Consider the following 26895-nt stretch of genomic DNA (forward strand, 5'->3'; position numbering starts at 1 on the left):
GCCCTATGACCAGGCACCTGAGACCGTCTCATAGCCTCCAAATCCCGGATCCGCGGTGTATACAGCCCCGTGCCAAGCATGTTCCCCATAGTACTATAATTACGACCCCTGTCGAGTACAGCCAGGCATACACGACACTCTTTCGCCACCGTTGTCATCTCTAGTGCCCCCTGCTGAAACACTATCGGCGAATCAACAAAGGCTTGAAAGATATAATTCACCAACCGGAAGCAGTGGAGGACAGAACGAGGGCCAGTGTAAGCTCAATGTGATCCGACGAGCGTATTCCCGTATCCCTTGCCTACCCAACAAAATGCGGCTCTGTACTCCACATACCACTGATCCTCACCAGCATGAACACGCTAATCACTTATGCCCGAAGTCGGAAGGAACAAGTAGCTTATCTATTTTGATCAGAGCTGCGAAATAATGACTTCTAGCCTTACTTCGTCTGGATTCACAGTCCCACAGTTAATCTCGTTTCCGTACTCAGAGCATCCTCTCTCCTCATGTTGGCGAATTTCCTTCCGTTTGAGACCTTATGTGTTCGTGAAATAAAGCCTCTTCTGATAGAAATCCCATCCATTAGCCCGTCATTAGCGGAGGAGGTGGCGCAGCTCCTCCACGAGTTCTGCGTGAATGAAGAGATCGCCTCGGGGTGCAGGTAGGCCAGCACCCAAGTAGTCGTGCAGACCTTGGGCTAACTCCTGGGGTATGTGCACGCCACCGTTGTACTCCAGCCCGCCATTGAAGAGGGCTTCGCGAATTTTGGACTTGAGATCGAGTCCGAAGGCGTCGATATTGGCGGACTGATAGTCAGAAGTCTTAGTGGCGCTGGGTCGCTGGCCAACGTTGATAGGCGAGAATGAGGAAGCTTGTTCCCTTTTGTCCAACCACTCCTCTCTGTTAGTCGAGGGGGTTCCAAACTCCTGCTCGGTTTCGAGGTCACTGCGGACACGTGCTGGTGTGATGGCGGCCGAAGGAGAAGGATCGCCCTTTCTCTTCGGCGGTCTGCCTCGACGCCGTTTGGACGGCGGTGTCTCAATCGACGGTACGTCATCGAGCTTCATGGCCGGGGTTGCGACTTTGGTACTGCCAGCAGCTACATCTGCCAGAAGTGGATGCTTGCGAGGTCGACCGCGACCACGTTTGGCAGGAGGAGCCATCTCGTCAACCTGCTGAGGCTGTTCTTGGCTTGCGTTGTCCCCAGCAGGGGCCGTGGGGATACCGTTATGGTTTCCAGCGTCAGTGGCCTGGTTTGCGTTCAAGGGAGAGTCTTCCTTATTATCGTCGGCGTCTTTGGAGGGACCGTCGTCAGATGAATCTGTATGAGGTTCGAATTAGGTAAGGTTGATTGCAATGCGGAAGTCGCATTTAGTCGTTGGTTTTTTTCCCTAGTACTTACGAGCGAAAAACCCCAAGACGGCTGCAGCTGCCACTTCGGCCTCTGATCTGGTAGCCTCAGACTCTTGCTTTGGATCCATTTGACTTGCTGTGCATGCGTCCAAGGGAAGTTGTTGAAGTGGGTCTTGGGGAGAAAACACAGGGTGGACGTTTGGAAGCGCGACGTCAAAGGGCTCCCGCCATTCAATAAATGAATTTAAATGGGTTGGGTTGGCTGATCAGTCAAGGTACAACGGCATAATAATAAATGTGTTTATCTAGGCCCCTGTAATTGAGCCTCAATTGTTGACCAGTGACCAAGGCCTGGTTGTTGCCAGACACGCGTGTTTATCAAGGCACCCAAGTCGCGACAGTTGGACCTGAACAATCAATTCCCAGTTGCTATTCCACACACCAGAATCAATGCCTGGCTCTAGACCACAGCAGGCTTTCTACACAAGCAAACACTGGAGAATGGACAGCTCCTTTCTGCCACAGGGAAACAGCTCGGATTATATTTCGAAAGAAGGCAAATCATACAGGAACATGCTTGTCATATTGAACCCCCAACATCAAATACAAAGAGGCCAACATCAGCCTCTCAAAGAGCACTCAGTGCCCATTTACGCCATTCGTCCCATTAGTCCCGGTGGAGCAGCAGTCCTTCCCGAAAGCAAGCTTGCTGATCTTGTCCGCGGCGTCATACACGCCAGCGTTGTTCGCCGCCACTTGGCTCGGAGTGCTAGCGTAGCTTGGTGGAACATCCATGACGGGGTTGTTGTCGAAGAAGTTCCGCGGCTTCAGGATGAGTGTGATGGGCTCCACTGGCATCACGGGGAAGTCCTCGGGGGCCGGGAAGTGAACCACGCCGAACGTGTGCCAGAGCACGACGTCGGTGTTGTCGATGGACTCGGAGCCGTCGCCCATCCACTCGGGGATACCTTGCGACGGCTCGCCAGAGGTCTGAGGGACGTGGCGACCAGCTGCCCATAGCTGATCATCGCTGTCTAATTGTTGTTCAGTGGTTAGTCACCGTTGATCACAATGTGTAGGGAGTATAAACAGAGAAGACCGGAAGCCTTACACTTAGTTACGTGAACTGCATTTCTTGCAAAGCCAGCACGCTTCCACACTAACGAGCCCTCCTTCGGCATTAATCTGGGCACCTCGCGACTAACAAGCTTGTAGGAGGCTGGCTTGCCGCTGTAGGGATGCAATCGGTTGGTGTTGCAAATGTCCCAGGTTCTTGCCGTGTCGCCGTTGTACGGTGTGGCCGCTTGACCCGTGGTGGCTAGCTTGGTTCTCTTTGCGTAGAAAGCATTACCGTAGAAGTTCTCCTTGCTGCCAACTGGTGCATCGGAAGGCATTGCATCCGACATGAAGACGGTGTTATTAGGCCCGTCGACGTTGGCATCAATGCGAAGACAGAAGAGATGCTGGTGGTTCTGGGCGTTGACCCCGGGATAGACTTGGGTGCCCCAGCCTCCGAGATCCTCGTCTGGGTTCATCGCATAGGTGTTGAGGATACCTGTTAGCTTGATTTCCGGCTGGATTGTCCCATCTTGCTACATTGTGTGTCAGCATAGAGCAAGCAGCGATATTATCATGGAGCTACAAGGTCCTTACATGGAATATCCACTGAATAGCGTACTCGTAGTTCGCGGCAGTGAAGACCTGCTGGACGATGAGTTTGCGTGCACGGGTCACGATAGTCGAGTCATCACGGAAGTCGGTGTGCTTGAAGAGGATACCTGCGTCCTCTTCGTGAATACAGACGGCATTCTTGATGGTGCGGATGCCACCTTCTCGAGAAGGGAACTCGGCATCGAGATAGTGGATGGAACCCTTGCAATCGCAGCCGAGTGAGAGGCTGTTGGTCATGTAGCCAGCTCCATACTCGCCCAAGTCAAAAGCATGTTTGCGTTGATGAGGATGCTCAGGGTTTCCACTACTCCTGGTTAGCATCAATGAGAATACGAATCCGGACTTGCTGGCTTACTATGGGACCACCATCTCGGACAACGATAGGCGGTAAAAGACTGGCCGAACTGTCCCCTTGTCGTTATAAGAGATGTCATTGAAGACAATCCCTTCTCGGTAGTTGAAGCCGATGTGGAATTTCCAGTTTTGCCACTCCAGTTGCCGACCCTTCATCTCGAATGAAACGCCTTCCGGCTGGGTAATGTCGATGGGCTTCAGATTAGTCCTGTAGCCTCCAGCCGCCTCGACTGCAGCGGGGTGGTAGTTGATCGGGGCGGCCTTGTTCAATGGTCTCCTGACCTTCGGGATGTCGATACCAATTATGGCCTTCTTTTTCGCCGTCATAGATTGGGCAAAAGTCCAACGGATATGCGTATTGGCAGTCATCCGGGTTGGGCCGGTAGTACATGAGAGCCTGCTGTAACCGGATCGTGTTGCCATGGCGTTCGTCGTAGCCGATGGTCCACGGGTCACAGTAGACCTTGTGCATGTCTTCCTTGGGTATTCCGCTGATCTCGCACTGCTCAATGACCTTGGAGTCTTTCCGGCAGACGTGCTCCACTGCCTGAAGTTCTTCCATAGTGATCTGGAGCCGACTTGTTAGCTTCTCCTACATGGATGACATTGGGAAGAGAGGTGTTGACTCACGATGGGTTGAAGGCCCTCTAGTAATTCCCATTTGGTGATTTTTCCGTCCTGCAAATCGATCAAACCGTCGTATACCTTGCCGCCAGGGGCGATGACAACGACATCAGCAACTCTGGCGGGCTTAGGGAGATTTGTCGAGTCCTGGAGCCATTTCGTCATCTCCGCCTTGCGGGGCTCATGAAGGGATACGACATTGAAGAGGACATCGCCATGGGCCTTGTTCACAATAGAGATGGCGACTTCGATCTCCTCTGCCGTCAATGGGTCAAGGGATGCAAGTCGGGTTTTGCCACAGCTGAGACCATTGTGACAACGTTCGGATGGGATGAGTCTTGTCTTGGTCGAAAAGGGTGGGTAGGAGAGTGATGGATCATAGAGTGGCATGGTAGACTGGATTTATATGGCAGAGTATCTAGCTGGCGAGGCGGTCCTTGATATAAAGCAGGCCATATGAATGTTCGGGGCTGAGGAAGCCATGTCTCGATAAGGAAATACTAGCCACCAGGGACGGTTGAGAGCGTGATATGCCTGAAAGCCGATAAACCTTGAGGCTTCTCCAATCTCAGGCCTAGCTGCCTGGCTGGTTACCTAACGATAAGGTGTGCCACGCCAATCATCAGCATTACTCATGGCAGCTTGCAGTGGTATAGCGACGAGTGTAGGTTGCGCAGCCCCCTGAAGCCCCTACTGCCTACCCCTCATTCTGCCGATAAGCGTTACTGTCTCTGGTTAGGGAGATAAGAGACCGGCCGTGGACCGGCGCCGAACTCCCACCTCCCAGCGAGACTTATCAACCCCACCTGCCACCGCCCACCTTCGCCGTGTGCCCTTCGTCCGTGAAGCACGAATGACGATGCTGGTCCATCTTGCTGGGTGCACTATCCCTGAAACGGACATTCGATAGCAATGGTTGCATGATCTGATTCTGGTCCTGGGCTTAGTTGCTGTGGCCTGTGGGTCGCCTGCCGCCCAGACTTGAAATTGACACCATGAGCTGATACCCTGCAGCCCTGTGAGCCGTTCAATGCTCAAGGCCGCTGGTGTTGCTTGGGGATAGCCAACCTCCATCCATCGATTCCATACGCATACTTGTCTTTGCTAATACCTGGTAATGACAATTACCTCATAAATTAAGATTATAGCAGATCGCTTAACTAACATGTAGGTTTCCTGTCCTTCAGAGTGTAACCAGTGGGCGCATTAACTTGTGTTTTGATATAGCATCAGTAACCATACTATCCCGCGCGCTGCTTGTGATCGAAAATTTAGATCCTCAACGGGGAAAGGAAATATATACTATAAACATATAATTCGTCGTGAACTATGCTAAGTGAGGTTGAATTATCTTTCGCTGCATTGTAATTTTCCACAAGTTAAGCTACATGTTGTTGTAGTTGCGCGGCTTCGATTACGGCCAACCGCGTTGGCTATTGTTTTGACCATAACAATCAGGTTACCCACGAATAAGTCGGGCAATACCAGCACTCTCTAATGATAAAAATTGTTTCGATAAACAATCCAAACCGCATCGTCCAAGCCACATCAATCAAATCGCACCATCTAGGGGCTATACTCACTTACACCTACACTTTCTCATAAGCTCTCACGAATTCCACTATGTCGATGAATGTGGGAGTGATCGTGGCGATCAACAAGATTGTTGGCGATTCCAGATTTGAGACAGCCATGATAGGCAACCTCCCTTGCGTTGTCAAAGCAGGCATGTTCAGGGTCCAAGAGCTTGTTATGGTATTCCCCGTCGACACATTCGTTTTCGTTAACGGCAACGACACTATACTTCAGAATACCGTACACAATAATGTCCAAGAAGATTCTGGGGCCCGCGGCGTCCATGTCAAGCCCATCATGGTTCATGGTCAAGTGTCTGCTGGCCTTATTGTCAAACTCTTTCGGTTCCCAAGCGTCTATGCCAAAGTACACAAGGTCGCCAGTCAGAACAAAGACCAGAAAGGAGGTACCAACACCCATGAAGCCATTGAATTTGAGAGACTGCAATCCCGCCAGTCCCCTTGGGTTCGGTGTAAAGACATGGAAGCCCTCAGACCCCAAGACTTTCCTCGGCGAACGGCCCGCCTTCGTACCGACTACGACCGTTCCGTTTCTTGACCAAGCCCCCAATATATTCTGCGACCGGGCAAACTGGCCCAGCATCTGGCAGGCGACGCCGACTATGCGAAACCGGCTACCAATGTACGTCTACGTGGTCCAGAACGACTCGGTCTGGGCCACGGCGCTTGAGCGACGACCCGCTGCGGGCCGCGGTATCCTACCTCACGCTCGCATGGGCGTCTGCGGCGAGACTTGTGACTTCCGCGACGACGGGCAAAATACCATCTGGGAGTCGCTCATGCGCATGGAAGTCCCCATCAAGCTAGGCCGGCTAAGGAAGGCCAATCTTGCTATTGAGGGTGTCATCTGGGTGACAAAAACAGCCCCTACGCCTCAGGGACCGCGACCACACCACCAATTCATCATCTTCGCAGTCTGGGATATCGACCAACAGAAACGATTCACACTCAAAAAGACTCGGGGGTTTGCTAAATGGTTGGGATTGAAGATGGTTACCGATTTGGGCCAATATGGGCTGAGCGAGATTGTGCTCGGCGAAGTGGTGTGCGCGGACCAGGGAGTCGTCTATATGAGCATGGACGGCCAGACTGTCATGGCATCCCGCGCTACGCAGGATGCACCCAAGTTAGAGAGATCGAATATCTTCAGTCCGTGGTGATCATTGGCGATGCTAGAGTCTCCAAAAAGTCGGCGGCGGAAACATGCATTCCGAGAAAATCCAAGTCAGTAGCCCATGTGGTTGGTGTCCATGGCGGGGGCTGCACCCTGTTTCATGGTCTGAGCACCCGCATAGAGCTATATAAACCATGAAACGACGGTGGGAAGCAGAGTTGATTGCTTCATTAATTTCGATCGAGACTTCAGGTCGCGTTTAGAAAATACCATTTGCCGTAGTTTCAGCTGCTTAATGTGATCGGATGAATGTGATGCTGCTGCGCCTGCCGGCAACGATGAGATACGCTCTCTGTTGAAGTCGATCATAGCTAAGTGTCAGTCGGTGTCATTGCCTCTTGTCTTTATAAACAACTCCTTGTGAATTACTACCATACGTATTAAAGAAAATCGGCCAACTATAGGGTAGCATCACGAGATTCTCCCAACCTTGATTAATGTCGCTACCTTGTAGCAAGCAACGCTGTCGAACTCGCTAATCATTAAAGTACACATACGAGTACTCTAGGTAATTACGAACTAGCCATCAGTGCACCTGTCATCACTTACACGGAAAGGCATGGTGTCGCACAGGCATATGGAAATCCAGTATCAACCCTTTCTCAAATATGAAGGGTTCACGGATGATCCAATCTTGGTCGAAGCCAGTCCACGAACTCAACCTCGACAGCCCGGGCCGCCGAGGGCGCCATACTGCCAGTATCGCATGCTCTCAATCCATGTAGCATCGCATATCATGGTCATCATCATGACCTCTCTTTTTGGGTCTTAGTTGTGTTATCAAACACCCCCTCGAACAACACAGCAACGGATTGTACGTCGCCATTAGCAAGCGTGAACGCCACAATAACCACTAGTCCTGGGCTCCCTGCCAGTGATGACCAACAACAGCACCGCGTCAACATCACGACGGGGGCTAAATACCTAACCTGCGGTAACTCCACGAAAGAAGCAAAATCCCGCAGCTGCCGGTTTGACGTGCTGCTGAATAACTGGGTGCCGGCCCCCTGCTACGACGTCGATTTTATAGCCGAGTACGAGGACGGTAGCTCGTCGGCGTACCGCGATGCAGCACTGACGCAGCGCATCGAGCTAGGCGGCGAGGCTCTTGGGGCGCTTGAGTTCTACTACACGTCGCGGCGCGACCATGTAAACCACTGCGCGGTTATGTGGCGCAAGCAATTCGCCAATCTCTTCGAGAGGCGGGCCGCCTTCGACAGCGTCATCGCAGACCCCTTTCACACGGAGCACTGCTCGCAGTATCTTCTAGATGCGCCGGGGATGGCGATGAAGGGCGGGGAAGTTGAGTCGACAAAGACATTCGTTGGCTTTGCGGGGTTGTTGGGTTAGAGACGAGTATGGAGCGAAATGAGGAAGGCAGGGACTGGATACTGGGGGCAAACGTGTATTTTTTTATCAGTCAAATATTCGTTCCGGAATGCATTAGCAATTCCTGAGCAGGTGGCCCGTCCACACCACATTGAGGCCAGGAATGTGGCTTTACATACATAGTACCTCGAACATGGCGTAGCAACAAGTGCGATTACGCAATGAATAGGAGACGACCCCGGACAAGCAACAAGGGCGTCTGTGACGTCACATCTCAACCTTCAAGGTTTCCTGCTTTGGCGGGGGCAGTTGCCTCCGGGATGGACTGCTACAAATAACCCCCAGAGACAAACAGCGCATCTTGGGCTCAACCATTCTCCTTACTACTGCTCGCATTCACCCACGTCTGTAAGCCTGCAAGAAACCACAGCACTAAATCCCCCAATCCAACCACCAACATGCCTCTCGACAACTCACAAGACACTGGCGCCACCGGTGCCGCCAAGTTCGTCACCAGCGCCCTCGAAACACGGTGGGCGGCGTCTCCCGCACCGTCGGTAACGTCACAGGCGCAGCCGGCCGCGGCATCGGCGACACTATCACTGGCGCCACCGGCTCAGCGGGCAAGCCCGTTGGCGACGCTATCGGCTCCCTCGGAACGGGCGTCCAGAACGGCGCCTCTGGTGTAGCCAAGGGCGTCGAGAACGCGGGCCAGTGGAAGAAATAACCAACAAGCTGTATGAAAGGGGACCGAGACGGCACGGAACAAATTGTGATACCGAGTGAATGGTGGGCATACGGGGATTGTCCATACATCAACTTGCAAATGCGACTGGCCTGAGTTCTGGTCACAGTTCAAGAAGGGATCGATAAAAATACCGCCCCCGCCCCGTTATGAATAATGATTGATTGATGGACGACGAATTTTGAGACTAGGGTACGCTGATGGTACGTCTGTCATTGGGAGAGCTATCAGCATTGATCAGGTACACCGTAATACACCTCATTTCCCACTTCGAAAGGCAGCCCGCGCTTGGTATTGATCTTCTCTGTAACTCTGTATACCTGATAATACCATAAGCTTGCGAGGCATTCTAGCTACCCCAGAACTGAGTCAGCGTCATCTCGGAATCATTGTCTCCACGCCTCCTGTGCCCTGGTTGGCTTCCAGCCCAGTCCTCGGGCCACAGTCGACACCGTCCTTGGGTTGCTACACAAAGCGAGCTCTGGGATGTTTGGTTCGTCTACTCCCATATCGAAGATTCTCGTGGCCTCGTTCAACCCCACACTCTTCGCTGTATTATCTGGGACTCTACCCGCTTCAAAGCACGCATTCGCGACGCCCTGCGCAACCTCGTGCCAAGTGTGCCGACCGTGGCCGCTGAATATGATCCCCTCCCTACCTGTAGGCAGCTTCTCCCCGCCGTTCTCTAGTAACTCCTCCAGCATGGTACGGTACAGTCCGACGAGGTCCTCGACGTGTACATGGTCTCACTCCTCAGCACCCCGGCCGACCACCACGGTCCGGCCCGCCGCTAGAGCAGCGCGGACATAGACGGGAATCTGGATACTGATCCGATTGAATAGCCCCGTGCCCCCCAGATGAGGCCACTCATGATGACCAGCGTCTTGACACCTAGCGCCAGGCCTGTGTCCACGATGCCAAGTTCCGCAGTGCGCTGCGCGTACGGGTTCGCGGCCTCTAGGCGCTTCTCATACCCGTATATGTCGTCGGTCATGTCGTCAAATTCCTCCAACTCTTCATGCCTGGAGTGACCGATAGCACTGCTTTCGTCATTACCCGAGATGGGCCGGTCCGCGAGGTTCGGGGGCCCGATGTATGGATCATCCACACGTCCTGCGAGCTTCGTGACGCGACCGGCTCCCCGCACGAGGCAGGTGAAATCCAGGTGGGCAAGGGAGGACTGGGACAAAAGGTGGGTGAGTACGGTACCTCCAATGAAGCCAGTCGCTCCTGTGAGCAGGATTCTTGGGGGCTTAGGTGAAGTGTTCATGACTGGAAATGATCGTGGTGAATATTGAAGTCACTCAGTCTCTTTAGCTTGGTTCCGATCTATCTGTATATGGCGACAACCCGTGATAGTTATATGCCAACTTTCTTATCTCTCCGAAGAGCATGGGATTTACTACTAGTTCCGCTTCCATCCCCCCTCAGTCCGCGTCCGTCCGTTCCTCCGTCAAGCCCGCTCGCACAGCTTCGCCATACACGACCGTTAGGACTTCGTGAAATCCTAATTCCCACTTATATCTCCAACCTAATAACGGGGATATAGATTGTGAGCAGTGCAGTGAATCGGCGTCAACGTCGCATATGTCAGCGATTCAATGCCCTCTTGATCGGAGTTCCCCCGCAGCACTCCTTTTGGGAGGAAATCGGCCGCTGCTTCAACGATGATATACCTAAAGTTGGTCAGGTTAGCGAAGTCACATACGGTTGCCACCAGGAAAGGGGGGTATCGGAAGTCGCCGAGCTCTCGACCCGCATTGCTCCCTAACCGGAGTCTAGCAAGCGGTACCCCCGATTTCGATAGCGCGTGTTATAAAGTGCCGGGTTGATCGGCGAAATCTTCGACATCTTGTTAATGTTGGTCTACTTAATTACATGATCGCATAGCATGAGTCGGGAAGTCACATCGTCATTCCAAGATCAGTAGAAGCCTATCAACCAGCACCAAGATGACTTCGCCAGCAAAGGACCCGGAAGCGCTATTGGGGACGTTGCTTTCAACCATCGAGACAAGGATCATACCACTGACTGCCGAGGGCGTCGCATCAGGAAGCAAGCTATTCGGCGCCGCGATCCTCCGCAAAGATGACCTATCAGCCGTGACAGTGGCCACGAACAACGAAAAGGCCTCGCCGCTCTTGCACGGGGAAATCAACTGCATCCAGCAGTTCTTCTCTTTGCCGGAGACAGCAACGTCATCGAGACCAGTGTCCAAGGACTGTCTTTTCCTGGCGACGCATGAGCCGTGCTCGCTGTGCCTCAGCGGCATCACATGGTCCGGCTTCGACAACTTTTACTATCTATTCACCTACGAGGACAGCCGCGACCGCTTCAGCATTCCTTACGACATCCAGATCTTGCGGGAGGTCTTCCGGGTCCCGGCGGTGAAAGGCGCGCAAGAAAGCAGCGAACAACTTGAGAGGCGTCCGCTGTATAACCATTGCAACAAATTCTTCATGGCCAAGAGCTTTGCGGACCTGATGGATGAGATAGCGGGCGGCGAGGAGAAGAAGTGCAAATGGAGAGGAGAGATCGAAAGAGTGAAAAAACTTTACGATGGGTTGAGTGAGACATACCAGGCGGTAAAGTCCCAAGGGCCTCAAAGTGCTAGTGTGTGGAAATAGTATGTCCTGTAAATGCTCGAAAGATGACTTGCCAACTAACCATTTTTCGGATATCCTGAGGGGAAGAGGAAAAAGAAGAAGGGGGGAACTGAAAAGGAAAAAGTGCCTGGAGACGCATGTAGTGTCATAAAGACCCTAGAGTTACCAATTACTTAATCACAACATTAGCTTCTCAATATTCAAATGTTGTTGGGGACATCGGACATATTTAGCCACGTGAGCTTGCCTTGACAGGATGGGGAAAGGGAGAACAACCATATAGCAGTCCTTCCCGATTGTCTCTAATCTCTTGTGTAGGGTATATACCACGAATAACAAACTTTACATGGGATTTCACTCTATCAATGCTGCCAGTCGTACTCAATGGTTGGTTTTATTCCAGTGTTATATATTTGAACTTTGTTTCTAGTTGAGAGTTCTTAGGTGGGAATATTCAAGGGGTCAAAAGGGGTGCTATCTAAGCCTATCCTCCAGCGATCCCTCCGAGATGGGCGTCGGTTGTTCGTCCACACAAACGTGAGGCGCGTTGTCCTCCATGCAAGATACATTTCTATAACGGCTAACAGCACTGCTTCGAGTGGAGGCCTTCTGGGATGCTTTGCTGAGGTTGCTAGAAGAAGAGGCATGTCGGGAATCGCTGCCTTGACTTGGGAACTTTGCCAATATCTCCTCCAACATGGCGCGGCTCGACAATCGTCTATGACCAGCTAAAGGTACGTCCTCAAGAGGCTGAGGGGCCACTGTCTTCCTCCTCAAAGCCTCAGGAGGTTGGTCTAGCAGAGGCATCAAACTGTATCGTCTAAGACTGTCTAGTAGAGTAGTACCTAGACTTTTGTCTTGTTGGTCAGCAAACTGGGAAGTACTCCGTCTTCGATGAGTTGCAACTCCTATAGAAGATCCCATTCTTTTCTTCACATGGTTTATAGGGCTTCCCGTGGATGATCCGCCAGACGGACTCGTAGAGGTTGGGAGGACGCTGATCGAAATCAAAGAATCTCCGTCCGCGTTGGGCGCTGGAGTGAATCCCCGATGAGCATCCACCCCGCATTGATATAATGTTGGGGTGTGCTGACTGTCCGGGTGCAGATTCTCTTGTACGAGCTGGGGCACGATCCAGTCAGCGGTGCACGACCGTGACCTGAGTGGAGGGAATGATACAATGTCGCGTTGATTGGACATGGTGACAGGCGTCTTTGTCTGTTCGACAGCCCGTTTGGGTGGCAACGGTGTTGAGCTAGGTCGGAGCATCTGCCATGGGGATTCGTTTTGGCGTGGATTGAAGTGATGGGTGCCAGCTCCTGATAAACCACTTTCTCTTCGTGTGTGCACACTCGAAGCTGACGAGGTAGTGTGGGGGTGCAACACCTGGAAACGGTATCGCCATTCTGAGGACTTGGACAAAAGGAGCCTTCTGAGGGTGTATACTAGTCACACTCTGTTACGCTTTGCCTTGTCATGATGGTAGATTTGTTGTTGCATAGCGCACGGCTGTTGCCATGGTCCTTGGCATATCCTGCAGCGCTGAAGACAGATTTCACGGAGCTGATAGTAGTGGCTGGCCCTGCAAACTTTGAATAATGTGGGATTATCCCCTTTTCATTAGTGGTACCAGCTCTGGGTCTAGTGCGATCAGACAATATTGCCGAAAGACAACCCGTAGAAAGGTGTTTGTCGTGTAGTGACCGGAGCCCGCCAATGACTATATCCAGTATCTCTACAATGTCTTCCGTTGAGACAAGGAATGTATCGCAGGCTTGACGAGGCTGTACTTCAATGGTATCGGTCCCCGAGGATGGTAACATGCTGGGCCTGGGCTTCTGTGGACATGTTTGATGATCAATATCAGATACCGTCATACAAGTCCCGTGGCGACGATAGGATAGATATCTTTTGATATCCTTCACTATGTTCTCGGTATCTTCGTTCGTTATTGTTGAGTTTCTTCGGGGAGGTGGAAGACATGTGTCAGCGTCTGTCGTGCTCAGCTGCCTGATCGTGACTGGCGGCGAGAATGGCTTCGTAGACTGCTTGGAACTCCCAAGTCCATTCTCAAGGTCGCAAGAGCACTCGGGAACTCTTTTGCTAACGAAAGGGACTGCATTCGCATTCGGGTTTGGCGATAGACTCGTGGGACCTGGCGGCTTCGTATCATCAATGCGATGCTTCCCGAGACCAAGTATATTTCCAGGGGACGGCGAAGTCTTGGATTCGGGGTCGAAGGCCAAGCTTCTAGCCCCCTTCGACGGGATATCTGCGCCAGAATCTACGGCATAGTCAAACGGTTCTGGTCCGTACGTCTGTGTCTCTGTTGGCAGCCTTCTCAATTTGAATGTTGGTTGGGACTTACATGGTGACTTCCCAACCGACTGCTGGGCGCACTGTAGAACCGATCTTCGCCAACACTTTCATTTGATGGTCGCAATGACGCAGGCATATCCTGATGAACTGTAGAGTAGTAAGGGGAGGTTTGCGTGAATAGGGATACGAGACTGTATGTATGTATGTATTTCAAGGCGGGTGGTGAGATGTCAACAGTGCCCCAAGTTAATGGATATCTCCAGTCGCCATAGACGTGGCTAAACTTACGCAACTCTGCACAGTTCCTTCAACCTAGTGACGCCAAATGCAATTGCACCTTCCCTTGCATGCTTAAGGCTGTGCCTTCCTGGAATCGAGGTAAACATTGACACGATCCCGTCCACCGAGGTCTCGGTAGAACACCTTGATTAGTTACTTCAGACCCGTTTGTAGGAGATTCAAATGCACGATGTGAGTAACTCAGGTACTGAGTTAGTTCAGTCCCAGGCAGGGAAAACGTGCACCACCAAGATTCAGGTGACCGGTGCTTTTCTTGGCTAGGCGTCCCGATGACGGATCCTGTTTCCTGTTCCGTTAGGGGTGGTCGTAGGAGTTGTAGGAGTCGCCCGGGTTCGGCGTCAGCCGCTCTCCAATGACATCAAACCGACAGCGATTACCCAAAACCGTACATTTTAACCCTGGAAAGTGGCCTGACAGAGCTTGCAACGCCTCCCAACAAATTCCCGGTCTGGTCGCTGATCGGTGACTGCACCCGAGGCACTGGAAGCTGAGCGAGTGCATCCCAGAAGAAAACTGCGTTTATAAACGCAGAATTATGCCCGTCCTTGGATTGAGTTGACGAAACAGGGCACGAGACCATCCAAGTCGGCGTCAAGAGGAGGCCGTTTGGCCGCCCGCCCTATTCTTCCGCGGGGTCTCTAGGCTACAACGGGGAATGTCGGGTCCCTTGGAGGGGATACCGGCAGCGCTAATGCAGGGTGCCAGGCCCAGAAGCTGGGCCGCTGTCAGCGATTGTGATTCTCGGCTCTCCCACCTCCCACACTGACTGGTCTGGATGGCCGCCTCCGTCTTGTCGACGGATGTATAAACTGCAAACACAGCACCTACCAGGCTACATTCGACAGACCGGGACATCACGAGCACTCTTTCCTGCTCTTGTCCATTCGTTGATCGTCGTTTTTCAGCTAACATGGGCTGTCCCATACGACGGAGTCAACCGCCAAGTAAAGAACGGCAGTAACATTTACCTAACCTGCAGGAACAGCAGCTGATTCATGCAGGCGCAAGGGGGCTTAGGTGCTGTTATGCCGCTGGCTTGGTTCGCAGACAACCGTTTATTAAGAGGCACATTGCCAGCACCTTGAGCGGTGTGATGTTGAGTTGGGCACACCAGTTTAGGCGTCAAACTATACTAGCACAACAGTCTAGGATCCGTTATAACTAACTGGCCCATCACATCGTCACTCCCGCCATCAGCTTAAAATCATACTGTTTTTCCCTCCTTTCCTTTTCCACAAAGAGCGTTACAATGTGCATAGCACTCGTATCCACCTCCCATCCGGACTACGCGCTCATCGTTCTCGACAACCGGGACGAGTACGTGCTGCGGCCAACCAGTCGTCCGAAATGGTGGACTCACCAAGAATCCGGGAATAAGGTCCTCTCGTCACGCGACTTGCAGAGACGGGAACGTGGCACATGGATGGGAATGACCAAGTCGGGCCGTCTCGCCGTCCTCACAAACTTTCGCGAGACCATCGATGACACAGTACACCCGATTCACGGCATTCGTAGTCGCGGCGGTATGGTGACTGCGTGGCTCGGTGCGCCCAGCGACGAGACTCTGGACCAGTTCGTCACTAAGATGCTCGAGGGTGGCCTGGTAAAGGGCGTGGGCGGGTTCTCTCTCATCTGCGGCGACCTCAAGCCAAAAAAGGAGCAAGGAAGAACTGAACGGTAACTGGGTCCAGGAGCGCGAGGTTGAGCCGCTGGTCATCATCTCCAACCGCAGTGAAGCCGTCGACGGGGTACCCCGGATTGGGGGCAGGAGGGGTGGTGTTTGGGGCCTCAGCAATACAGTATACGAGGAGCCCGCGACCTGGCCAAAAGTCAAGCAAGGCAGTCAATTGCTCCAGGAAGCGATCGACAAGGCCGTGGCTGATGGGTCGGGCGAAGCCGAGCTTTCGGAGCTATTGTTTTCGGTCCTGGACCACGACACACTACCTGCCGTTGCACGCCGCGCCAAGATGGACTTTGATGAACGACTGGACTTTTTGAAGCAATCTATTTTCATTCCGGCTATCACCGACGAGGACAAGGAGAAGGACATGGTCTACGCAATGGAGCAGGGCAGGATGAAGGCCGCTTTCAAATACATTGAAAACGAGAGCGATGAAATCCTCGAGGCTTCTCGGCATGACGATGGGACCTTATTCGACAAGGGTGCATACGGCACTCAGAGGCAAACCATCATACTAGTTGATTGGGATGGAAATGTTACTTACAAGGAACGGGCACTGTTTGACGACCATGGCAATCTCGTCGAGCACGGGAAAGGTGATGTGACTTTCAAGTATACCATTGACGGATGGAACTGAGGCGAGGAAAGAGGCCCAATTAGATCAGACAGATGGCTGCGGGTTGGGTTGCGGTGACGATCGGTACGATACATCATTTAGGATGAGCAGTATTGGTGTTCGTAGGCTTCCCAATACAGTGTACTTTGAATGACATTATATAACTCGCTAGCCACCTAATTGCATCGTCAATGATCAATGATGGATGATTGAGTGCCTGCGGAAAATATTCCGCCTCAGGTCGCCCACTGGAGAGAGCTTGGCGCTATTCTGGCCAATCAAAAACAAGACAACTTGGGCATTTGATCCCTGCGTCCAAGTGACGACAGGCATCTAGCATCCGCTGCCCCAAATCGAACTTTCTGATCAGTCTGATCAGAAAGACAAAGCCGCATTCCAATCCAATCTCGAGATTGCCGCCGACCGCGACTCAACCAAATTCTCACCGCCGACCATGAGATAGCGACTGATTTCCTTGTTGACCAGACATTTCCCTCACCATGTCGGTCAACACAAACTCCCTCCAGCTCTCCGACTACCTGGAGAAGCTGCCAGGCACCACCTTCAAGCGGCTCTACCAGCAGCCTTCGACTGCCTTCGCCATATTCCGACGCATGCTCCCGCACCTTGCCAAGACCATCGTTATGGCCATGCTGTACATGCCCACGCCCTTCCTGATCTCCGACCTCGAAATCTGGGTCAAGCCCAACTCGAAGCGCCAGAAGGACCAGGCCCTCGCGACTTTGCGCAGCCTGCACATCATCCAGAGCGCCGGACCCCAGTCCATGACCCTGACGACCAACTTCCGGAACAGTTTGCGGCTTGCCCTCGAAGGCGGCGGCGACCACCATTCCTTTGGCGTGCCCTCCACCCTCCCTGTGCCCGCCGATGTCGACCTGGGATTTCTAGACCGGTATGCGCGAAAGAAATGGGACGACATTCTTCACTACGTTGTAAACTCCGTCGAGTACTCGGATATGCGCGAAAAGGATACGGGCGGCGGCGGACCTAAGGCTTCCGTCAAAGAATTGCTCATCGCCGGTCGCCTCGTCGAGAAACGAAGTGTAGCTACAATCAGCATCACACAGGCGGGCTTTACCTTCCTGCTGCAGGAGGCCAATTCGCAGGTGTGGACGCTGTTGCTGCTGTGGCTTGAAGCTGCCGATGCGAATGTGGAGCGTGCTGGTATGGACAGCGTGGACATGCTGTCATTCCTGTTCCTCCTTGCCTCCCTAGAGCTGGGTCGAGGCTACAGTACAGATGCCTTGACCGAGCCGCGGCGGAATATGCTGCCATACCTAGTCGACTTTGGTCTGATCTACATTCCCCGCATGACCACCAGCAATATTTTCCTACGCGGCTGGCCACTACTCTTACGAGCTCAGAGTCCAGTCTGAGATCTGTGTCGGCTGGCTTCTTGGCCGCCTCGGAAGGGGGCATATCAGACGCAGGGGACAAGAACGCCATCATCCTCGAGACCAACTTCCGCGTCTACGCGTATACATCATCACCACTGCAGATCGCTGTTTTAGCCCTGTTTTGCGAACTCAAGATGCGATTCCGCGAACTGGTATCGGGAAAGTTATCCCGGCAATCTATCAGGAAGGCCGTAGACATGGGCATCACCTCGGATCAAATCATCTCTTACTTGGCAACACATGCACATGAGCAAATGCATCGATTAGCCGCCGCACAGAAGAAGCCTCTGTTACCACCTGTCATTGTTGACCAGATCCGTCTGTGGCAGTTGGATACGGAGCGCATGAGCGTTTGCCCCGGCTTTCTCTTCAAAGACTTCGAGAGCGTGCGCGAATACGAGGACATGGCCAATTTTGCCGGCGAGATCGGAGTACTCAAGTGGCGTAATGATAGGAAGGGCATGTTTTTCACCAACAAGGTGGAACAGATTAAGGATTTCAGTCAGTTCACTTTCCCTGCTCCCTCCCCTTGGTCTTTCTCTTGACAATCATGACTGACTTGTGGCTCTTATAGTGAAAAACCGACGTAAAGCTGAACAATAAGTCAGGAGGAGTCAGCACTAACACATTGGGATGGCGTTCTATTGAGAGGCTCTTCGTCACGAGACTCCTGTCAAATGACATGGTGTCGAGGAGCAATGAAGGCGATGTGATATCCAGGTACCTAGACATTCAAGTTGTCGGCCATTCTCCTATGGCCTTTGGGGGTAGAGTGAGCAGTTCCTGGTGTATGTGCGTGTGTGTGCGCGTGTGAAAGTCAGTATCTAACATAATGCAACCGTGGATGCGAGGTTTGTTTTGTGTGAAGCTGCCGGATTAGTTACTGTCTATTCAGCATCTACCTTGGATTCGCAACTGGTTATGTAGACATTTGAATGACAATGTAGTCGACTGAATAACATGTTGGGTAAGTACATGTAAAGCGCGTCTCGTGCATGGTTTCCAATCGAAGTAGCTACTAAACGTTGGAAGGCATAAGGGACAGGGAAGCAGGCCAGTTGAAAGATGTCTGGCCGTCCTTTCCTCACGAGTAGGAAATCTCATGTCACATGTATCATATCTTCGCCCTCACTTTCACCTTGAACTTCACCTTCAACTTATTCAATCACAAACATACAACCCAGAACTCCAAGACTTCAGTGCTCCAGGAACCAAACAACACTGCTTCGATCGATCCGTCATGAACGCTGATCAAGCGGATACCCTGGAATTGCTCAGGACGACGTTGCACATCTACCGTGTCGTTCTTGTTGGCACTTTGAGGGCATGCTAGGATCTCCTCAAGCTCCATTTCAGTGCACACTTGTACCTCCTGAAAGTATGGATCCCTTACTTCGCCGTCATCATTTGCCGTATTATGCTTCGGGCAGTACGATTGCCCAATCGCCACTTCGCCGCAGCACCGTTGCCCCCAAGGATGAGCGACCACGCGGTGGCATGACGAACCACTCGCGAAAGGTGACGCCAACCGGGATTGTCGTGCCCAAGTCACCCGCGGCTACAGCAGCTCACACATCGCGCACAGCTATCCCGACCTTGTACTCGTCTCAGACCAACAACGAGAACATCCCTCCAAACGGCTCCAAAGAGAGCCTCAAGACCAAATACAGACCCTTTGGAAGTTTGCCCAAATCACGTACGCTGGATGTCTTCTCCAATCTGACGGCATCTCTCTCCCGGGGTTCCTTACCAAGCTTTAGCCGTACAGTCTCGTCTTCATCGGGGGCCAGCGTAAATGAGGAAGCAATCCATAGGCCCCGTACAGCTTCTACCACATCAACTCAGGAAGTCGAGGTCGTTCATCCCATGCAGGTGACCAACGCCCAGCCGTGTGAGTACTGGACAGGACGCTTCATGGCTCTACAGGACCGGCTTCACTCGGAATTGTTGCTCCCGGAGAACCTAACCACTTTGATCACGGCACATGCGGGTCGTTCTCAACCAACTCCTGCCCCCGTGGCTCTCCAAAATACTGCCATGCCGATATCATCATCCATTCCTAACTTGTCATATCTCCGCAAGACAGGCCACAAGCACACATCATCAACCTCGAGCACTGCGTCCAACCGGACCTCAACAGAGTTGGACGCCACACTCCTCATGGACGAAGACAACCGAGCACGGCGAGTATTTCTTCACCTCGAAGCATTGTGCATCACGAATGAAGCCAAGAAAAGTCTACACACTTGGCAGTATAACTACGCAAGACGCATGGGTAAGGAGTGTCTCTTGCCCAAAGGCGAGTCGAACAAGGGATGGGTTGGCCGCCTTCTAGGAAAACATGATCATGGCAGTAAGAGAGGGAATATGATTGGTGTTGTCTGAAGGGTTCGCTTGGGCTGTACACTTAACAAAGATACCACATTGTTATCCCAAAACTTCTTGGAAGAGATACTGGGCAAGGAAACTATAAGATAAGAGAAAATACAGGAAGGTCGGTATACTTACCTTAGCTTGAAGCCCACACATCGGATTCATTGACAGATCATATACCCAAAGACCGAGTCAATGTCCAATACTTACACCTTCCCCCAACGCCAACTGCATTATCCGTTTGAACGTCCAATATCTGGAAGTTCCTCGCTTTCAATGCAAGAATCTCGGCTAGTTCGTTATGATTGGGGGCATGGTGACCTGGCTGGGGTGCCTATTTTCGTATTTATTCTATCCTGATTCTATCCGCCTTGTATCATATCTTACTATTGGCATTCCGCCTCCTCGCTGTGTTCCGCTTGGCGTCCAACACCAACGCAACGTGATGGCTTAGCGCCACGATGTCGCCTTGCTGATCCATGATGACGACCTCGAGATCCTGCCGCCCGTTGCGGATCTGCTTGGCGCGGACGCGGACAAACAGCCACTCGACGCCCTCGGAGGGCAGGGCCTTCTTGATGTCCAGGTTCAGCAGCAGAGTCGGGTACCAGAACTTGGCCAACGGCAACCGTTTCTTGTCGCCGTTTCCAGAGGACGAAGAGGAAGAAGTAGAAGGAGACTCCCGTTCCTGGCGTGCCGTTACCATGCTCTCGATTACCTGCGGCCACAGATCCGACACCAGGCCGAGGCTCGCGTCGGTGAACCGCTGCGCCGGGTCCGAGAACCGCACCCACTCATCACATAGGCCATCGGCCGCGTGCCGTCCGCCGCGCGGCAGGTAGATGCGCATTTGCTGGATCACGCGGCGGAACTCCGGGAACGGCTTCGCTGTCCACTCGGCCCAGTGCGCATCGTTGTCGCTACCACCAGTGAGGGCGGCGAAGTCGGAGGGTGTCGGGGGCGGCAGCGGCTCTAGCTGCCAGCCCGTTGCGAATGTGGGACCAGACTCGGACGCGAGGTTGGTGTGGGTGATGTAGGCGACGACTTCTTCCCTCTCGCTGTCAATTTCTCCTCCTCCCCTCTTGCCGCTGCGACAAGGTCACGTGTACCGTGCTGGTCTGCCGGCCCAGCTTGACGTCGCGCACGCGCAACGTGGCGGGTCCGGCCTGGGTCCGGCGCAGGAACTCGGCGTGCAGCGTGATAGCGTGCGGTTGGCTTTGCGTGGCCAGGGTGGTACCGAAGTGCAGCGCCGCGCACCGCAGCAGCACCGAGGTCACGACGCCACCGTGCGGCACGCTGCCTACACTCCAGGCCGGGTCAAAATCGGCGCTGTAAGTGTGGCTGTCGACCTGCTGTACGGCGGTCGCGGCGGCGAATGTAGGAACCGCTGCTGGTGGCGTTTGGACCGGCATTCTTCTTTCAACTGGGTATACTGGAGTTGGAGATCGAGGATGTAGCAGTGAACGGGCGAAGGGCTATGATGTGTCTAGGGATCTATGTTCTATCATGCTCTAGTCTATTGATGCATGGTCTACCCGTGAGAGCAGAGAGAGTAGGTCGGGTGCCCTGGTTTGTAAAGTCTGGGGTACTGGACCTCGGCTGCCCCGCGCCATGGTTAGGTCAGGTCAGGCCGCCGATCGACCAGAGGGCACTACGGTTTCGATGGCTTATTTGGACCTCCTTTTCACAATTCAATCACGCATTGCAACTTTGGTCACTGGATTCCCCATCAAGACTACACTGCGTTTAGGATTATCGAAGCGGCGGAAAGCATCTTGACGGAGCTCAGCATCGACAGCTGCCTCCAAATGATCTTGGATCCGGCCGACGTCGGCGGCATCGACGCTGTGGGCCGAGTCGCACCTCCGTTTCCTCCTCCCGTACTTGTCGGCGGTTCCAGCACATTCTCCCGCGTACACGCATGCGGGTCCCAGCCGTATCCCGGGCACGCCTTGAGGCACGCCGTCATCTCGGCATTGCTTGTCGGCGACGTGGGCAGCAAGGGCCACAGGATGTTTTGGGCGCACTGTCGGGCACATCCGACGCTGGCGCACGACATGTTGGTAAGCCAGCCTTCCAGGTTGCCCAGCCCTCCCCACCAGTGGCCGCCTCTATCGTATTGCGTCCACTGCGCGCTCGGGTCGCTGTGGTCGTTGCCCGTGATGTTGAACTCGGGCTGGTCGTACATGGATTGGCTGGGCATGTAAAAATCAATGGGCATCCTCGGGTCGTTGGTGAGGTTGAAAAACTTGTAGGACAGCTCGTACGGACCCCCGTCCGGGAGCGATCCCGGGGGAGAGTGAAGTTGAAGCTCGTAACGTTAGTCGTCAGACAACCGGCCACGAAACCTAGAGCAAAGTCGGTCAGTCTGGCAATGCGACGAGATAGAGGCGCGCTGCCCTAGCCCCGCGGGTGGCTGCATACAATACGGCATCCAGTATTTCTCCCTCCCAGGCGGGTCCAAGGGTGCGGCAGCCAGATTGATCTCCATGTACGGCCAGTTGCAGCCTTTCCTTTGTGTGATCTCATTGCACGGGTCATGGGCACTGAGGTTGACTCTCACCAGCGTCGGCTCGCCGACAGCCACGGCTGGTACCAGGTCAAGGACTGGGTTGTCTCTGTAGTAAGCCGAGACCAGACTCGAGCTGGCGAAGAACAAGAGACCTGAAATCAACCATCTCATCATTTCGACTCTTGGTGTAGCACACGATGACGAGAAGAGGCGTGGTTGACCTGTTGACCGCTGCGGCTGAGGCTGCCTAATGGGGAAGCACGAAGACCCCTGTTCCGAACCTCCCCCAATTGGGACTTCACTTCGGACCGGTAACGCGCCGTGTATCTGCCATGACATGATACCGCATATCGCATATTCTCAAGCTTCTAAGGTCTTTGGGCCTGGTTTAGTGCTCACCTGATGCACTTACTTCGCTGCTGCGCCAATTGCACCTTTTACTACGGCAATACGCGACGTGCGCGACTGGGCGGGGAGTGCATGTACGTACATACTCTGCATTGCCTATTTCAGTCAAGTCAGTTGGAATAGCATCATCTTAGATGGCCGACAGCAACGGGTTATAAGGCCGAAGTGGTTTCTTCCTGGCGCCGTGTCTGTGTTCCCTACGACCTGCCCCCTTAAAATTATTTTCCTACAATCCATTGCCTTACTATTGTGAACGTTGAAGCATTGGACTTTTATAGCAACACGCCAGACTTCCTCCAAGACAAGATGTCAGACGGAAAGAAGGTTGGCGGATCTCTTTATTACTATGCCCCTAATGCTGGAGCAGCCGACTTTTTCATGGCGGCCTTTATCGTCACCATGGCCTTTCATCTCGTCCAATGTTGGTAAGTCGGGATTAGTTCACTGCTATCTGGTAACTCATGCTGACTTCGGACATGGCAGGCGATTCAAATGTTTCAAAGTCACGGCGTTGTATCCATTTTGCGGCGCTCTGTTCACCGCAGGTTTCGCTTGCCGCCTCTATGAAACTAGACATTACGATAACATTCCCGTGTATATCGCTTCTCAGTGCTTGATATACTTTGCCCCGTAAGTTTCTACCATAACTTCAATCTTGGAGCTGGAACAACCGGGACTGACACGCACGCTGCTCGTCACCAGGCCCCTCGTCGAGCTTGCCAACTACCACATCCTTGGCCGTCTATTGTACTATGTGCCCTATTGCACCCCAATCCACCCTGGACGTGTCCTTACCACGTTCGGTGCCCTTTCCGCCGTTGTTGAGATCTTGAACGCCCTCGGAATCTCCTACATTGCGAATCCTAACGCCAGAGCCAACATTCATCAGCTAGGCGAAATCCTAACCAAGGTATCCCTCTTCTTGCAAATAGTGGTCATCAGCCTGTTCATCGTCCTGGCTTCCACCTTCTACAACCGTTGCCGCCGAGCCGGTGTGGCGAACCACAATGTTTCCATGGTTCTATTGACCCTCTACATCAGCTCGGGTCTCATTTTGGTCCGAACCATCTACCGACTCGTCGAGCACTTCAGTACTTCTCGCTCGCAGCTAACGGACCCAAACGTCGACTGGAGCGCGGTCAGCCCTATTCTGCGCCACGAGTGGTTCTTCTACGTCTTCGAGGCCGCCGTCATGCTGGTCAACATATTCCTATGGAACGCCCTCCACCCACGACGATACCTCCCCGAGAGCTACCAAATGTACCTAGCCCAGGATGGCAAGGCAGAGCTAGCCGGCCCCGGCTGGGAGAGCGGCCAGAACCTTTGGATCACCCTGATCGACCCATTCGGCATGATGCAGTGCGCACTGGACCGGGAGAATGATAAGAAAGATGGCAAGCAGAGGCCTTTCTGGGAAAACAATGGCTACCATCGAAGCAAAGCCACCGTTTAGAAGTCCATGGTCAGTGTCGTGAGCCTTATGGGCACCTTCTTATTCCGTTCTCGAACTTCGGAGGGGTATTCTAATGGTGACATTGCTCGGGCTCTGTTTCACTCAGGGTTTTGTTTTTTGCACGAATATAGATTGGGATTTTTGATAGATACCCCTGCCTGTCTTTCCAGATATGACAGATTATAGAACAATTTTGCATTTTCATTGCATTGCTTTCTATCAGTTTGATGCGTAGACCATCCTTCTTCGTGTGGCACCCAAGTTGATTTGCTTACTATACCCCTCCCATGTACATTTGTATAGCTCTGGAGTCTTTCAGTGAGTCTCATCTATGTACATGCATACATATGTACGTGCGTACTCTGGCCTATCGTGTGTCGGCGACGCCGTTGTGGCAGGGCGATCGGTTAGCTGCACGACACTAGGTCGTATCGGGGAATGTGGTTGGCCAAGACTTTGCCTCCGTCCAGTCTGACTGCATATCATCGACCCCCTAGTCCGAACTAGGCTATAACGTGTACAACTACCAGATGATGTGACCCTTTGGTCAAAACTCGTCCATGCGCCGCCCATTTGAAGACGGCTTCATCATTCCCGTACCACCAACGTACACCACCCGCTTCACCGACGACTATTGACTCTGACCCCCCGTTGTCCGCTAAACTTGGTCTTCGCCTATTTTGTGTATTCTCTTGTGGGGGCCCCTCCTTTACCCGCTCCAGGAATGGATGTACCATCTGATTCGAACCGCCGGTATTGCTGGGAGTGTCTGAGACGCAGGCTCGAATGTGACTCTACACGTCCCGTATGCGACAAGTGCCGCCAAGCCGGCGTCGTGTCCTGGGTATGAAGACAAGAAGCCTCTGAGGTGGTTAGCCCCAGGCAGGGTGACGTCTCGAAATCGCAAACCCAAGGCAGTCAATGCCAAGAACAAAAAGAATAGGAGACAGGAGGATTCTGCTCTTAGTGTACAGTCACAAGTCACTGTAGACTTCGAACAGGTAGTCCGAAGATCTGCTGAGCTGTACAACGGCTCCTTAATCCCGGTCATCCACCTCAGAGACGATGTGTCTGAGGTTGTCCAATCCGCGTGCTATTGCAAGTTGACTCTCGACCCCGAGCACCACACTAATAGCGGTTTCGGCTGACCTAAAAGTAGTCAATATACGTATCTACCCGGCTATGGCCCCCTGGAACATTTGGGCCCCAGTCCCTTCATCAATCCAGTCCCGTTAGAGACGATACAGTACGCCTCTGTGCCCATACGGCGTACCTTTGTTTGCTTAGCTATCGGACATTACCTCCATCAGATACGGCCACCCAAGGTGGAAAGTGTAGAGCTCTGGTGTCGTTTCCATACCGAGAAGGGGTTGAGTCTCCGCGGTATTTCCGAGGACGTCGCCCTCACTACCGATCCCAGAGGCTTTGACTATACTGTGTTCAGCATCATGTTTCTTATGCTTATCGACGTAAGTGCTCAAGCATTGCCAGGCTAAGACACACCCCTCCTCCCCCACGCCGTGTTGTGACTATGCCGATGCCAACCTATTTCGACCTGGAAGTTACTTGGCTGACCAATGACTAGCTGTCCTATGGATCACCGCGGAATTGGCGTGTCCACTTCCTTGCGGCTATGAAAGCGTTGGATTGCCGCGGGGGCATGAAGGAGGTTTACGAAAGAAGTGTTTCAACACGGCCTACACTGAAGTACTTTATGATGTAAGTTCACCAAAAATTCATCTTTCCCGTGCAAGCCATCATTTACTAAGGCATCAAAAGCCTAGGGGTACTCGCTAGCTCAACGAGTCCTCCCGAGGACTTTCTCGTGACGACTTCAGACACAGACTTCTTGGAAATGGTCTACGGCAAGGGAGATTATCCGACGCTGATATGTCCGCCGCCTCTGTTCCTGGTCATGAACCAAATCAACCGGCTGCGGCTTCAGACAACACAGCCACCAGAACTGCACGAGCCTGACTCGCCCTCGGCCCAGGACCTGCTGTCCAAGATCCACACCTTCGAGCCGAATACGTGGGCGAGCCTGTACCCGGAGTCGTACCCGCAGCTGTTCCTCCTCGCTCGCATATACCAATCCGCGGTGGCCCTTTACTGCATCTCGGCACTGCGAAAACTGTTCCCCACAGGGTCCCTGTACAACCTTCTGAGGCTGCGAGCCATCCACGCGGATGCGCTGTTTGTCCTCTTACGAGAGGCAATTACCTCCCCCAAAGACAAAACTGTGTCTTATGTGGCCTCTGAATGTCGCTGGCGTCGAGGCGGCCACGAGACCCCTGTCGGATCGCCTTTTCGTTGAGGAGGCACTGGACGTGATAAGTCGGGGGTTAGGGACCGGCTACCCCC

At 53.0% G+C, this 26895-nt stretch overlaps 14 protein-coding genes across 14 annotated transcripts; 9 read left to right on the plus strand and 5 right to left on the minus strand.

The window, feature by feature from the left end:
• Positions 1–596: 596 nt before the first annotated feature.
• Positions 597–1484, minus strand: PG998_007824 (uncharacterized protein; the record flags this gene model as incomplete). Its single annotated transcript, XM_066874640.1, has 2 exons — positions 597–1324; positions 1406–1484. 2 exons carry the CDS (start codon positions 1482–1484, stop codon positions 597–599), a joined length of 807 nt encoding a protein of 268 aa, XP_066730585.1.
• Positions 1485–1995: 511 nt separating this feature from the next.
• On the minus strand, positions 1996–4395 carry PG998_007825 (uncharacterized protein; the record flags this gene model as incomplete). The annotated part of the gene is made up of 5 exons (XM_066874641.1): positions 1996–2390; positions 2468–2948; positions 3010–3331; positions 3383–3959; positions 4008–4395. The coding sequence occupies 5 exons, from the start codon at positions 4393–4395 to the stop codon at positions 1996–1998; spliced, it is 2163 nt and encodes a 720-aa protein (XP_066730586.1).
• A 1233-nt stretch (positions 4396–5628) lies between these two features.
• Positions 5629–6760, plus strand: PG998_007826 (uncharacterized protein; the record flags this gene model as incomplete). The annotated part of the gene is made up of 2 exons (XM_066874642.1): positions 5629–5924; positions 6037–6760. 2 exons carry the CDS (start codon positions 5629–5631, stop codon positions 6758–6760), a joined length of 1020 nt encoding a protein of 339 aa, XP_066730587.1.
• Positions 6761–7522: 762 nt separating this feature from the next.
• On the plus strand, positions 7523–8124 carry PG998_007827 (uncharacterized protein; the record flags this gene model as incomplete). The annotated part of the gene is made up of 2 exons (XM_066874643.1): positions 7523–7539; positions 7632–8124. The coding sequence occupies 2 exons, from the start codon at positions 7523–7525 to the stop codon at positions 8122–8124; spliced, it is 510 nt and encodes a 169-aa protein (XP_066730588.1).
• Positions 8125–9638: 1514 nt separating this feature from the next.
• PG998_007828 (NAD(P)-binding protein) lies at positions 9639–10118 on the minus strand (the record flags this gene model as incomplete). The annotated part of the gene is made up of 1 exon (XM_066874644.1): positions 9639–10118. The coding sequence occupies one exon, from the start codon at positions 10116–10118 to the stop codon at positions 9639–9641; it is 480 nt and encodes a 159-aa protein (XP_066730589.1).
• Positions 10119–10800: 682 nt separating this feature from the next.
• On the plus strand, positions 10801–11475 carry PG998_007829 (uncharacterized protein; the record flags this gene model as incomplete). The annotated part of the gene is made up of 1 exon (XM_066874645.1): positions 10801–11475. One exon carries the CDS (start codon positions 10801–10803, stop codon positions 11473–11475), a length of 675 nt encoding a protein of 224 aa, XP_066730590.1.
• Positions 11476–15322: 3847 nt separating this feature from the next.
• Positions 15323–16391, plus strand: PG998_007830 (uncharacterized protein; the record flags this gene model as incomplete). The annotated part of the gene is made up of 2 exons (XM_066874646.1): positions 15323–15685; positions 15765–16391. The coding sequence occupies 2 exons, from the start codon at positions 15323–15325 to the stop codon at positions 16389–16391; spliced, it is 990 nt and encodes a 329-aa protein (XP_066730591.1).
• A 479-nt stretch (positions 16392–16870) lies between these two features.
• PG998_007831 (General transcription and DNA repair factor IIH subunit) lies at positions 16871–18333 on the plus strand (the record flags this gene model as incomplete). The annotated part of the gene is made up of 2 exons (XM_066874647.1): positions 16871–17681; positions 17756–18333. The coding sequence occupies 2 exons, from the start codon at positions 16871–16873 to the stop codon at positions 18331–18333; spliced, it is 1389 nt and encodes a 462-aa protein (XP_066730592.1).
• Positions 18334–19114: 781 nt separating this feature from the next.
• PG998_007832 (uncharacterized protein) lies at positions 19115–20173 on the plus strand (the record flags this gene model as incomplete). The annotated part of the gene is made up of 1 exon (XM_066874648.1): positions 19115–20173. One exon carries the CDS (start codon positions 19115–19117, stop codon positions 20171–20173), a length of 1059 nt encoding a protein of 352 aa, XP_066730593.1.
• Positions 20174–20537: 364 nt separating this feature from the next.
• On the minus strand, positions 20538–21573 carry PG998_007833 (uncharacterized protein; the record flags this gene model as incomplete). Its single annotated transcript, XM_066874649.1, has 2 exons — positions 20538–21215; positions 21271–21573. The coding sequence occupies 2 exons, from the start codon at positions 21571–21573 to the stop codon at positions 20538–20540; spliced, it is 981 nt and encodes a 326-aa protein (XP_066730594.1).
• A 323-nt stretch (positions 21574–21896) lies between these two features.
• Positions 21897–22382, minus strand: PG998_007834 (uncharacterized protein; the record flags this gene model as incomplete). Its single annotated transcript, XM_066874650.1, has 1 exon — positions 21897–22382. One exon carries the CDS (start codon positions 22380–22382, stop codon positions 21897–21899), a length of 486 nt encoding a protein of 161 aa, XP_066730595.1.
• Positions 22383–23387: 1005 nt separating this feature from the next.
• On the plus strand, positions 23388–24534 carry PG998_007835 (RTA1 like protein-domain-containing protein; the record flags this gene model as incomplete). Its single annotated transcript, XM_066874651.1, has 3 exons — positions 23388–23506; positions 23565–23711; positions 23784–24534. The coding sequence occupies 3 exons, from the start codon at positions 23388–23390 to the stop codon at positions 24532–24534; spliced, it is 1017 nt and encodes a 338-aa protein (XP_066730596.1).
• A 724-nt stretch (positions 24535–25258) lies between these two features.
• Positions 25259–25682, plus strand: PG998_007836 (C6 zinc finger domain protein; the record flags this gene model as incomplete). Its single annotated transcript, XM_066874652.1, is given in 2 exon segments — positions 25259–25378; positions 25395–25682. 2 exon segments carry the CDS (start codon positions 25259–25261, stop codon positions 25680–25682), a joined length of 408 nt encoding a protein of 135 aa, XP_066730597.1.
• A 300-nt stretch (positions 25683–25982) lies between these two features.
• PG998_007837 (uncharacterized protein) lies at positions 25983–26848 on the plus strand (the record flags this gene model as incomplete). Its single annotated transcript, XM_066874653.1, has 3 exons — positions 25983–26003; positions 26120–26253; positions 26314–26848. 3 exons carry the CDS (start codon positions 25983–25985, stop codon positions 26846–26848), a joined length of 690 nt encoding a protein of 229 aa, XP_066730598.1.
• Positions 26849–26895: the final 47 nt, after the last annotated feature.

This window comes from Apiospora kogelbergensis (genome assembly GCF_038363985.1).
Source record: "Apiospora kogelbergensis strain CBS 113332 chromosome Unknown utg000005l_segment0_segment0, whole genome shotgun sequence".
Classification (NCBI taxonomy): domain Eukaryota; kingdom Fungi; phylum Ascomycota; class Sordariomycetes; order Amphisphaeriales; family Apiosporaceae; genus Apiospora; species Apiospora kogelbergensis.